The sequence below is a fragment of the Callithrix jacchus genome, chromosome 16, assembly GCF_049354715.1.
Source record: "Callithrix jacchus isolate 240 chromosome 16, calJac240_pri, whole genome shotgun sequence".
Taxonomy (NCBI): Eukaryota; Metazoa; Chordata; class Mammalia; order Primates; family Cebidae; genus Callithrix; species Callithrix jacchus.
In genome coordinates, this window is record NC_133517.1 from 54659669 (window position 1) to 54670941 (window position 11273).

The following is an 11273-nucleotide window of genomic DNA, read 5'->3' on the forward strand; positions in this document are numbered from 1 at the left end:
CCTGGAGAAAGAAGAGGCCACACCCCACCACATTCCACCCCCATGGACCCCCAGTCCGGACCCCATGCCTTTTCTCAGCATCCTCAGACCAGCAGGACTCGCAGTGATGGGGAATCAGGCACCTGACTTCTTCATCCACCTTTGACTGGGGGCCTCCAGCCTTGACCTTCGCTCTCAGTTTTCCAGGACGGTCCAGAGCCAGTTCTCCCATGACGTGATCCGTTTCCAGGGCAGGTTCCAGGGCGAGATAAAAGGATTGGGGCTGAACAGGGTGGAGGGAGCATTGGAATGGCACTCTGGGCAAAGGCAGAGGTGTGCATGGCAGTGCCTTGGCTGTCCCTGCAAGGGGCACGGGCACTGGGCACCAGAGCCGCTCAGGCCCCCAGGACGGTGCTGCCCTTTGAAGCCATGCCCCAGCGTCCAGGCAACAGGTGGCTAAGGCTGCTGCAGATCTGGAGGGAGCAGGGTTATGAGCATCTGCACCTGGAGCTGCACCAGACCTTCCAGGAGCTAGGGCCCATTTTCAGGTAAAGCCCTCCCTGGCCCTTGCTGGGAACACCCAGATCATTGCCCCTGCTGCCCAGGACCCTGCCAGGCACACAGCACTGCCATTCCCAGCTGGTCCTGGGGCTCTGCATCCTTTGGAGGATGGAGAGGAAGGGCAGCGTGTCCTGGTCTGTGGCTGTGTCAGTGCAGGCAATGGTGTGGAGCAAACCCCAGCTTGCTGCAGAGAGGGCAGGACTCAGAGACACTAAGGTAGAGAGGTTCCAGGGAGCCAGCAGGAGGGCTTCAGCTGTGAAGCCACTAATCCAGGAGCGGGGAGGGTGACAGCAGACTGCTGGATGGGGACTGCAGGGTGGGGCCAGGGAGGACATGACCCCATCCAGCAGAGCCTTGTGCTTGGCCCCACAGGTCCGAGTTGGGAGGACCACGCACGGTGTGGGTGATGCTGCCGGAAGATGTGGAGAGGCTGCAGCAGGTGGACAGCCTGCACCCCCGCCGGATGAGCCTGGAGCCCTGGGTGGCCTACAGACAACATCGTGGGCACAAATGTGGCGTGTTCTTGCTGTGAGGGGCGAGCCGGGAGCTGGGAGCTGGGGGAAGGGTGGGCAGCCTGGGAAGTGAGAGAGGCAGGAGCTGAAAGTGTCTGCCCTGGGCCCGTGTGGCAGGTGGTGAGAGTGAGCACCCAGCTCGGAGGACGGCCATCCCCTGGGGTCACATCTGTCCTGCAGCTGGGGAAGCCGGGGGTGGAGAAATGGGCATGGACACCTCCGCAGAGGAGAGGACACAGAGCAATGAGCCCTTCTGTGTAGGGAGAACCTGCTCTGCACCGACCTTGGCGACTGCTTTCTCTTGCGCCTGGGGACTTTCTTTCCACAGTCAGGAAACTGAGGCGCCAAGAAGGGGGCTCCCACTGGCCCAGCTCACAGGCTATGTGTGCTGAGCCTGGTGTCCACCAGGGCTGCAGCCTCTCCATAGGGTGCCCTTGGCTTCTGCAGTCCTGGCAAACCTTGGTGATGGGGACAGTTCTGGCCAGGAGGCAGGTGGGGACACAGGTGGCTGGTGGCTCCCTTGCTCTCAGAAGCAAGGCATGAGGTGGGGCGGTTGATGGCACTGGGGAGATGTTTCCTGGGCCATGGAGAGGGTGGTGCCTTGTCAGGTGGGCAGGAAGAGGCTGGTGCTTGGAGTCGGTCACCTGCAGGGAAGTTGCCATTAGAACAAGGGGAGGACTGGACCAGGATGTCACAGCGGCGACAGCCCCCATTCCATGGCAGGAAGGGAATGCTCTTGGGAATAGTGGGGTTTAGGTAAAAGGGCACCCATGGGTGGGGGTCTTTACTGATGCTGGCCTACAGACCACATCTGGTAGGGAGTCAGGACCCAGGAAGCAAGTCCAGGAGGCTGGATGCGCATATGGGAAGGAAGGGGAGCGCTCCTGTGTGTGTGCTTGTCTTGCATCTGTGCACATGCCTGTGTGTTTCTCTGTATCTGCATTGGCACATGCATTGTGTGTACATGCCTGAGTGTGTGCATGTGTGATGTGTGGTATGAGTGCACCAGTGTCTCTCTGTGTACATTGGCAGGTGCTGGCATGGGTGTAGTGTCTGCACACGTGCACATGTGTCTCTTCACATGTGTGTTGAGGTCTTACACAGGCACATGTGTACATGTGTCTCTTCACATGTGTGTCGAGGTCCTGCATGGACACACAGGTGTACATGTGTCTCTTCACACACGTGTGTTGAGGTCCTGCATGGGCACACAGGTGTACATGTGTCTCTTCACACACGTGTGTTGAGGTCCTGCATGGGCACACATGGACATGTGTCTCTTCACACACGTGTGTTGAGGTCCTGCATGGGCATACATGTACATGTGTCTCTTCACACACGTGTGTTGAGGTCCTGCATGGGCACACGCGTACATGTGTCTCCACACATGTGTGTTGAGGTCCTGCATGGGCACACGTGTACATGTGCATCTTCTGCCTCTCATCACTGTCAACACCTGACAGCAGCCAGCTGGACATGAATAAAGGAGTTTTGCAGGAATGTGGCTGAGAGGGGAACACTCTCCCCACCATTCCCTGGGGACTTCCATGGAGCCCCCACCACTGTGAGGGCATGGGATGAGGTGGTGCCAGTCTTGGGACGTCAGGTCCCAGGAATGACCTCAGTTACCCCCTCAGAACCTGTGGGCAGAAGCTACCATCTCATCCCCTGTTTAGAACTGAGTGGCCTTTGCCCAGCACCTGCAGGCCACTCTGAGAAAAGGCTACAGCTGGAACAGAAGCAGGCAGCATCCTGCAGGGCCCCCAGTCAGCTCCCTGGACGCCGATTCCATCTGGGGACAAGGGGGATGGGATGCGGGTCGGGCCTGTGTCTTGCCGGGCGGCATCACAAGCTCTGCCCTGGCCTCTGTAGGAACGGGCCTGAATGGCGCTTCAACCGATTGCGGCTGAACCCCGATGTGCTGTCACCCAAGGCTCTGCAGAGGTTCCTCCCGATGGTGGATTCGGTGGCCAGGGACTTCTCCCAGGCCCTCAGGAACAAGGTGCTGCAGAACACCCGGGGCAGCCTGACCCTGGACATCCAATCCAGCATCTTCCACTACACCATAGAAGGTGTGGACCAGGTGGGAAGGTCCAGCCTCAGAGACCATGGAGTGGCCAGGGACGGGAAAGGGGAGCTGGAGGGAGCGGGGGAGGCAGCCAGGAGGCTGGGGCTGCCTTGGGCTCACAATGCCTCCTTCCCACAGCCAGCAATTTAGCCCTTTTTGGAGAGCGGCTGGGCCTGGTTGGCCACAGCCCCAGCTCTGCCAGCCTGAGCTTCCTCCATGCCCTGGAGGTCATGCTCAAATCCACCGTCCAGCTCATGTTCATGCCCAGGAGCCTGTCTCGCTGGACCAGCCCCAAGGTGTGGAAGGAGCACTTTGAAGCCTGGGACTGCATCTTCCAGTATGGTGAGGCCAGGGACCTGGCCAGGACTACGGGGCAGGGATGCCATGAGGGCCCAGTTTCTCCCTCTGCACTGCCCAGAGGGGAGTGAAGCCCAAAGGGAGGGGCTGGGAATTCCGCATCATCCTGCCAGGGAGATTGGGAGCAAGGCTGGGCTGGGCTGGACTGATCTTGGGAATCCAGCGGCCTTCCCCTCACTGGACAGGAGACAACTGTATCCAGAAAATCTATCAGGAACTGGCCTTCAGCCGCCCTCAACACTACACGGGCATCGTGGCAGAGCTCCTGTTGAATGCGGAACTGTCACTAGATGCCATCAAGGCCAACTCGATGGAACTCACTGCAGGGAGCGTGGACACGGTCAGGCCGGCAATCAGCCCCACCCACAGAGTGACGCCAAGCTTCCCTCCCGGGCAGTGCCCGCCAATGCCACACGGCACCCACATGCCCCATCCCCAGGCTATGGGCCCCGCATTTCTGTTGCCCATAGCCTTCTCCCTCCATTTGTCAAGGGTTGAGATTTGCATGGGAAGGGGAATGTGAGCTACCCCTCAGGAGACAGAGTTTGCAGTTACCTGTGTGGGGAACCATGCTCCAGGCCGGGAGGAAGGTGGATGAGGCCTGGGACACATAGTAGTGCAGTCCCCATTGGAAAGCTCTGGGTGTGCGAGGAGAAGGAGGGTAGAGAGGCAACTGGAGGCCTGCATAGGGCACCCTTCCCAGGGTACCTGTCATCTGGGGCCAGAGCTGGGTACCCATGGGAGGGCAGGGTTGTGGAGAAGGTGGCAGCACTAGCTCCAGCCTGTGCGGAGGGGCCTGTGGGTGCCCTATGGAGAGAACCCGATGGAAATAGAGGGAGCTGGAGCTGCAGAACTCCCCAGATGATGCTGAGGTTCAGCTCCCTGCCTGAATGGTGGCTGTGAGAAACCCCTGAAGAGGCTGCAGGGGACCTGGGCCTTGGTTGGGATAGGGGTCACCTTTCTCTGAAGAAGTCAGGGAAACTGGTCCAAGTGGTCATCAGGGTTTCAGATCTGGGGTTCGAGGGCAGTGTCGTGCTCAGGGCATGCATGTCCCCGCTCCGCAGAGGGGGCTGTCCTGGGAGGGGTGTCTCGGGGGCTGAGTCCTGTGCAAGGTGTGACTCTGCAGCCATGGCTTCTGCAGACGGTGTTTCCCTTGCTGATGACGCTCTTTGAGCTGGCTCGGAACCCCAACGTGCAACAGGCTCTGCGCCAGGAGAGCCTGGCCGCCGCAGCCAGCATCAGTGAACATCCCCAGAAGGCAATCACCGAGCTGCCCCTGCTGCGGGCGGCTATCAAGGAGAGCTTGAGGTGGGTGCTGGCTGAGCCCTCCCTCTGGCCCCGGCCCCCTACTGGAGAGCAGCCGCCACTGGGGGGTGGCAGACAGAAGCTGGGGCTGATAAGCAGCGTCGCCCAGCAGCCCATTCCCCTGCACCTGCTCTTCCTCTCCCTCAAGAACAGGGACCTCTTCTTCCTCTGGAATCCCTCTTCAACACCCTGGGGATTAATGTGGGGCGTGTGCTTCTGGGCGTGGGGCTGCTCAGATTAGGGGAGGTTTGGCCGGGCTCAGTAGGTGCACGAAGCTCTTCCTCACGACCTGGGCTTCCCATGGGCTGGGCACATTCAGGAGTCTTGGGTAGGAAGGCAGCAGAGGGCACGGGACGCCCTGTCCAGCTGAGGGCTCTTTTAATGGATGCCCCCACCTCCAGGCTCTACCCTGTGGGCCCCTTTGTGGAGCGAGTGGTGAGCTCAGACTTGGTGCTGCAGAACTACCACATCCCCGCTGGGGTGAGTGAGCCCCACACCCCTTCAGCTGAGAACCTCCCTCCCCAGTCTTTTCCTGATCCCTGCTCTGCACCTCTGCAGACACTGGTGCAGGTTTTCCTCTACTCGCTGGGTCGCAATGCCGCCTTGTTCCCAAGCCCTGAGCGCTACAACCCCCAGCGCTGGCTAGACATGAAGGGCTCTGGCAGGAACTTCCACCACGTGCCCTTTGGCTTTGGTATGCGCCAGTGCCTGGGAAGGCGCCTGGCAGAGACAGAGATGCTGCTGCTGCTGCACCACGTGAGCAGATGGGGCGTGGTGGGGGCGGGGCCTGGGCAGCAGAGGCGGGGCCTGGGCCCCGGGGGCAAGGCTTTCATGGTGTGGTTGGGACCTGGGAACAGTGGATGGAGCCTTGGTTGGTTGAAGTAGGGCCTGACCAGGAAGGGTCTGTGCTGAGCAAGGCAGGGCAAGGTCTGGGTGAGGTTGCTTCTAAACAGTGAGGTGGGGACTAGGGGAGTGGGGTGGAGCCTGTACAGGATAATGAGCCTTGGGCAAGACCTGGGCAGGAGGTAGTCTGGGCCTGGGCTGTTAGGTGTGGCTGGTCAGGAATGGGACAGCTTGGGGCACAGGCCTTCAGCATAATCCTTGCACCTGGGAGGGTGGGAGGAGGCTGCCCCAGGTCCACGGGTTGTGGACCAGGCTAGATGGAAACCCGGCTTCTGTCCTAGGTGCTGAAACACTTCCAGGTGGAGACGCTAACCCAAGAGGACATAACGATGGCCTACAGCTTCATACTGAGGCCCAGCACGTATCCCCTCCTCACCTTCAGGGCTCTGCACCCAGGGTCCCAGCCTGGCCACCAGCCTCCCTCTCCCTGACCCCAGGCCACCCCGCTTCTCTCCCACACAATGTCCGGAGCCACCCCTCTGTCAGCCAGCCCTAGCACAATTGGAACACCCGAGGGCCTCGAGGACCAGGCTTGCCAGGCTTGCCAAACAGCAAGGCCAGGGCACAGCTGGATCAATCTCACTGGCAGGACCCAGCCTTGTCCCCAGCGCCTCCGGCTCCTTCTCCAGCAAGCAGTTTGCCCCATCCCTCTCAGCGCTGGCTCCAGGCCATGCAAGCGTGCTGTGATTTTATCCCTTGCCTTCCTGCCTAGTCGCACATGTCCCTGTCCCTTGTCCTGTTAGGGGAAGCAGCAAAGGAGAAAGGACCTTCAGAGTGCCTATATAAGTTGGTTATAAGTAACATATAAACAAGGAACAACAAACTGCGGAAGGAAGGCCGCTCCATACCTAATGCTTTAACACTGTTTACTTACAGGTCAGGTAAACAAAAAAAGCTGCAGTCTGGTAGAAACCACATAATTCAATCACCCAATCTAAGTTTACTAGCAGTCAAAGAGCTGAAATTAAAACTGTGATATTAGCATTAAAAAGCTTTTTTTTTTTTTTCAGCCCATAAATACAGCAAGTGACTTGGCTTGCTCAGTTTATTTACAAAAAAATCTTAAAACAGCTGTATTAAGTCAAATCTCAAGCCCACAGCTCACTGCCTGGGCCATTAGCTTATAGCAATAAACAAGCAGAATTACAAGTGGTAACAACACGGCTTAACCAAGACAGAAACAGAAAACTCAGAAAAATGGAAAGAAACAGTCAGTGAGAGAGAGAGAAGGAGGTAAGGAAGGCAAAGAGAAAGACAGGCACAGAAGGTAAGACACAAGAAAGACATAAAGTAAGGGGGAAAGGAAGAAATATTTAGAAAGCTATAAGATTGCACCCTTAGTAGGGAAGGCTATAAAATAAAGAAAGTTTAACCTAAGTTTGTCAGTGAAAGTTGTAAAAATGTTATAAAAGGGAATTTATGCAAGTAGGTTGTATAAATTTTGGTTTGAAGGTCTAAACAAGTTTTAAAACATTAATCGTAAAAAACAATTCTGTGTGTAAACGTGTTGGTTAAAAGTTAAAAGTATCTAGTTTCCTGTGAACTAGACAGTAAAATAAAACAGCACCTGGAAAGCCCTATAGACAGCAACAAGGAGGAGGGACCCAGAGGGCCCTGGACGCCCCTTCACAGCAGGAAGTACTTACAGAAGAACGACCTCCACCCTACTTTCCAAAAGAGTTCTGGGTCCCAACTTCTTAAGGAAAAAAAGTAAGAGTGGGTAGTTAGGTTGGGAGGTGCTGATGGACTGGCAGCCCTGAAAATGGAGGAAAACACGTGGAGGATCTGGCGGCTGTTGTGATTATGTTACCTATCTGCTCCGGGCTCCAAGATGGAGCTGTCCTTGCTGACCTGGCTTTGTGAAACAAAAGCAGCGGGGAGTCAGAATCCTCCACCCCTCATATGCAATTACACTTAGCCCTTGCAACTTTAAAGTTTTTGAACATTTCTAAGGATCAGGTTTGAACAGCTGCCGAGCAGCATTTATCAGGACAAAAATGGAATCCTCAGGAAGGAAAATTAATTTGGTGGCAAGACTCATTAAGAAAAGGTTGGGGAAAAGAATGTAATAACGTGAGGCATGGAGAGGCCTTCCTCCTCAGAGGCCTCCTGCGGCCTTCTGCAGTTTGTTGTTCCTTGTTTATAAGTTACTCATAACCGATTCATGTAGGCACTCCGTAAGTCCTTTCTCCTTTGCTGCTTCCCCCAACACGCCCCCTGGCCAGTGCCTCTGTGCAAACTGTGTCAGAGTCAGTAAGCGGGATCCCAGCATCTCAGAGTCAAGTTCCCTCCTGCAGCCTGCCTTGGCTCGAGCATGCCCTGAGAGCTCTGAAAGTTGTCACCTTGGAATAGGGTGCTGCAGGGTAGAGTAAAAAGGTCCCTGTGGTCCCTTGTCCTGACACATCCCCAGTTTCGAGTGACACAACTGAGTCTCGAGGGACCTATGTCCCTACAGCTGATCATGTCAGCCTCATGCCCCAGGCCTCGTCTTCCATGGACCAGGCCTTGTTCCAGCAGCTGGCGTTGGGTCCTCTGCTTCCTGTGCTGTCCCCTGGGGAAGGTCCCGAGGATGCTGTGAGGAGAGGGAAGAGTCTTGTAGGGTGAGAAGCTTGGGCGTGGTTCCAGAAATGTTTCTGCCAACAGGAGAGACAGGATTGGGCCAACAGGGACTCGGATGCCTTTTATTCACTCGTTCCTGGTTGATACGGAGCTATGCCATGTGCCAGGACCTGGGGTGGGCACAGGGAGGCTGCGTCTCCCAACGTGAACCTGCCTGTGGGTCTCATGTGCTCCTAGCCTAGCAGAGAGAGTTGACCCCTCCCTAACTGGTGCAGGGAGAGGAAGTGCCCAGGGTGAGAGTGTGTCAGCCAGACTGTCCTTATCCCCAAGGATTTTCATCAGGGCAAAGGTCACAGCCACCAGCTCCTGGTGGCTGATGAGGATCAGAGCTTTTGTTTCCCCATGAAAGTGGAAATCCCTAGGCCATCATTCCAGGTGTGGTCAGTAGTTCCAGGTCGCCGTCAGAGACTCAGGCCAGTCACCCTGTGATTGAAGGTTGCTTCCCCACCCTGGGCAACACAGCGCAGCACTGGAGAAGAATACGGGGGGAACAAGTTGTATGGTCACCAGGGTTGGCATCCTTGCCTATGGGACTCTCGCAGATTCTGCTCCAGCTCCCCTGGCCAGACTAGGTCATGGGATTCTAAAACAAACCTTGCAAAAACATTTTAAAGCTTTTTATCTCAAAATTACTATAGATACATTCAAATTTGTTGAAATATATATACAGGCAGGTCCCCCACACCCTTTGCACAGCCTCCCGTGGTCAGCAGCTTGCATTTATATAAAGCACTTCAAATCAGGAAATTGACAGTGGCATGATTCACTGAGCTTATTTAGAACGTACCCGTGAAGTGTGTGCCTGTGTTTGGGTGTGTGCATGTGTAATTCCGTGCAACTCCGTCCCATATGTAACTTTTTGTGTGTTTTTAAATGCAGGCTTACTTATTACTTGGATGTGGTGGGGCCACCAGCCAGGAGATGACTGTGGTTGAGAAAATAGTGTTACTGACAGCATGCAGTGGCAGGGGTGACTGTGGTTGAGAAAATAGTGTGTTACTGACAGCATGCAGTGGCAGGGGTGACTGTGGTTGAGAAAACAGTGTTACTGACAGCATGCAGTGGCAGGGGTGACTGTGGTTGAGAAAACAGTGTTACTGACAGCATGCAGTGGCAGGGGTGACTGTGGTTGAGAAAACAGTGTTACTGACAGCATGTAGTGGCAGGGGTGTTCTTGCCATCATGACCACATTGGAAGCACCGGGTCCATCTGGAGGCAGAGGTTCTAGTTCTTTCTGGGGGAGGAACCAGGGAAAGCAGGGTAGGCAGGCTCGGGACGGACTGCTTTGCACAATTACCCAGGGCTCCGAGTCACAGGGATTGTCTCTGGCTGTCCGGTGCCTGACTCCGGCGGGGGTGTCTGTGCAGGGGAGCTGTGGCCTGGAGTGTGTGAGCCCCTGGGACATGGTGGCTGGCACAGGGCTTGCTTTGGCAAGACTGCATAGGAATGGCACTTGTCAGGGGGACCTTGACCATCTGTAGCAATTGGCCAGCCCTGGTAGGGCGTCCTCTCCAGGATACAAGCCCAGAAAAGCATCAGAAGCACAGAAAATAAAAAGGATGATTACACAGTTGGCCTGGTGATGCTTGGATGTCGTATTGAGAAAGCACTGGGGTCAGGACAGCTGAGACATTACAGAGAAGGGTGTAAGAGGTCCCGTGCAGCAGGAAAGACTCTCAAAATGTGTGTGAATAGAAGGAGGGAGCACAAAGCACAGGGGGTTTTGTAGGTGGTCCTTCATTTAGTTCTTCATTGATATGCTATTCGCCTATGAAATAGATCTGAAATTTCCAGAGTCTCTAACAGTGTCTGGGCGGTGTTGCCAAGTGTGTTTAAAAGCATGATTTTGTATATATTCATATGTACAACATGATTTTATTTTATTTATTAACTTTTTTATTTCTATAGGTTATTGGGGAACAGGTGGTGTTTGGTTACATGAGTAAGTTCTTCAGTGGTGATTTGTGAGATTTTGGGGCACTCATCAGCAGAGCAGTACACACTGCACCCTGTGTGTAGTCTTTCATCCCTCACCCTTTTCCCACGCTTTCCCCCTGAGTCCCCAAAGTCCCCTGTGTCATTCTTATGCCTTTGCATCATCATAGTGAGCTTCACCCCACTTATGAGTGAGAACATACGATGTTTGGTTTTCCATTCCTGAGTTACCCCACTTAGCATGATAGTCTCCAATCTCATCTAGGTCACTGTGAATGCCATTAGTTCATTCTTTTTCATGGTTGAGTAGTATTCCATTGTGTATATACCACAGTGTCTTTATCCACTCATCGACTGATGGGCGTTTGGGTTGGTTCCACGTTTTTGCACTTGCAAATTGTGCTGCTGTGAACATGCATGATTGCAGGTATCTTTTTTGTATAATGATGACTTCCTTTCTTCTGGGTAGATCCCCTGTAGTGGGAATGCTGGATCAAATGGTAGTTCTGCTTTTAGTCCTTTAAGGAATCTGCACACTGTTTTCCGTAGTGGTTACACTGGCTCACATTCCCACCAGTAGTTAGAAGTGTTCCCTGTTCACTGCATCCATGCCTACATCTATGATTTTTTGATTTTTTATGATGACCATTCTTGCAGGACTAAGGTGGTGTCATGCTGTGGTTTCCATCTGCATTTCCCTCATCATGAGTGATGTTGTGCATGGTGTCACGCTGTGGTTTCCACTTGCATTTCCCTCATCATGAGTGATGTTGTGCATGGTGTCACGCTGTGGTTTCCACTTGCATTTCCTTCATCATGAGTGATGTTGAGCATGGTGTCACGCTGTGGTTTCCATCTGCATTTCCCTCATCATGAGTGATGTTGAGCATGGTGTCACGCTCTGGTTTCCATGTGCATTTCCCTCATCATGAGTGATGTTGAGCATGGTGTCACGCTCTGGTTTCCATGTGCATTTCCCTCATCATGAGTGATGTTGAGCATGGTGTCACGCTGTGGTTTCCATGTGCATTTC

At 54.5% G+C, this 11273-nt stretch overlaps 1 protein-coding gene across 1 annotated transcript; it reads left to right on the forward strand.

Moving 5' to 3' along the window:
* Positions 1 to 275: 275 nt before the first annotated feature.
* CYP11B2 (cytochrome P450 family 11 subfamily B member 2) lies at positions 276 to 9051 on the forward strand. The gene is made up of 9 exons (XM_008983140.5): positions 276 to 527; positions 913 to 1068; positions 2925 to 3124; positions 3259 to 3462; positions 3663 to 3817; positions 4619 to 4785; positions 5184 to 5262; positions 5341 to 5538; positions 5967 to 9051. Exons 1-9 carry the CDS (start codon positions 289 to 291, stop codon positions 6114 to 6116), a joined length of 1548 nt encoding a protein of 515 aa, XP_008981388.1. The 5' UTR covers positions 276 to 288; the 3' UTR covers positions 6117 to 9051.
* The last annotated feature ends 2222 nt before the right edge of the window (positions 9052 to 11273 follow it).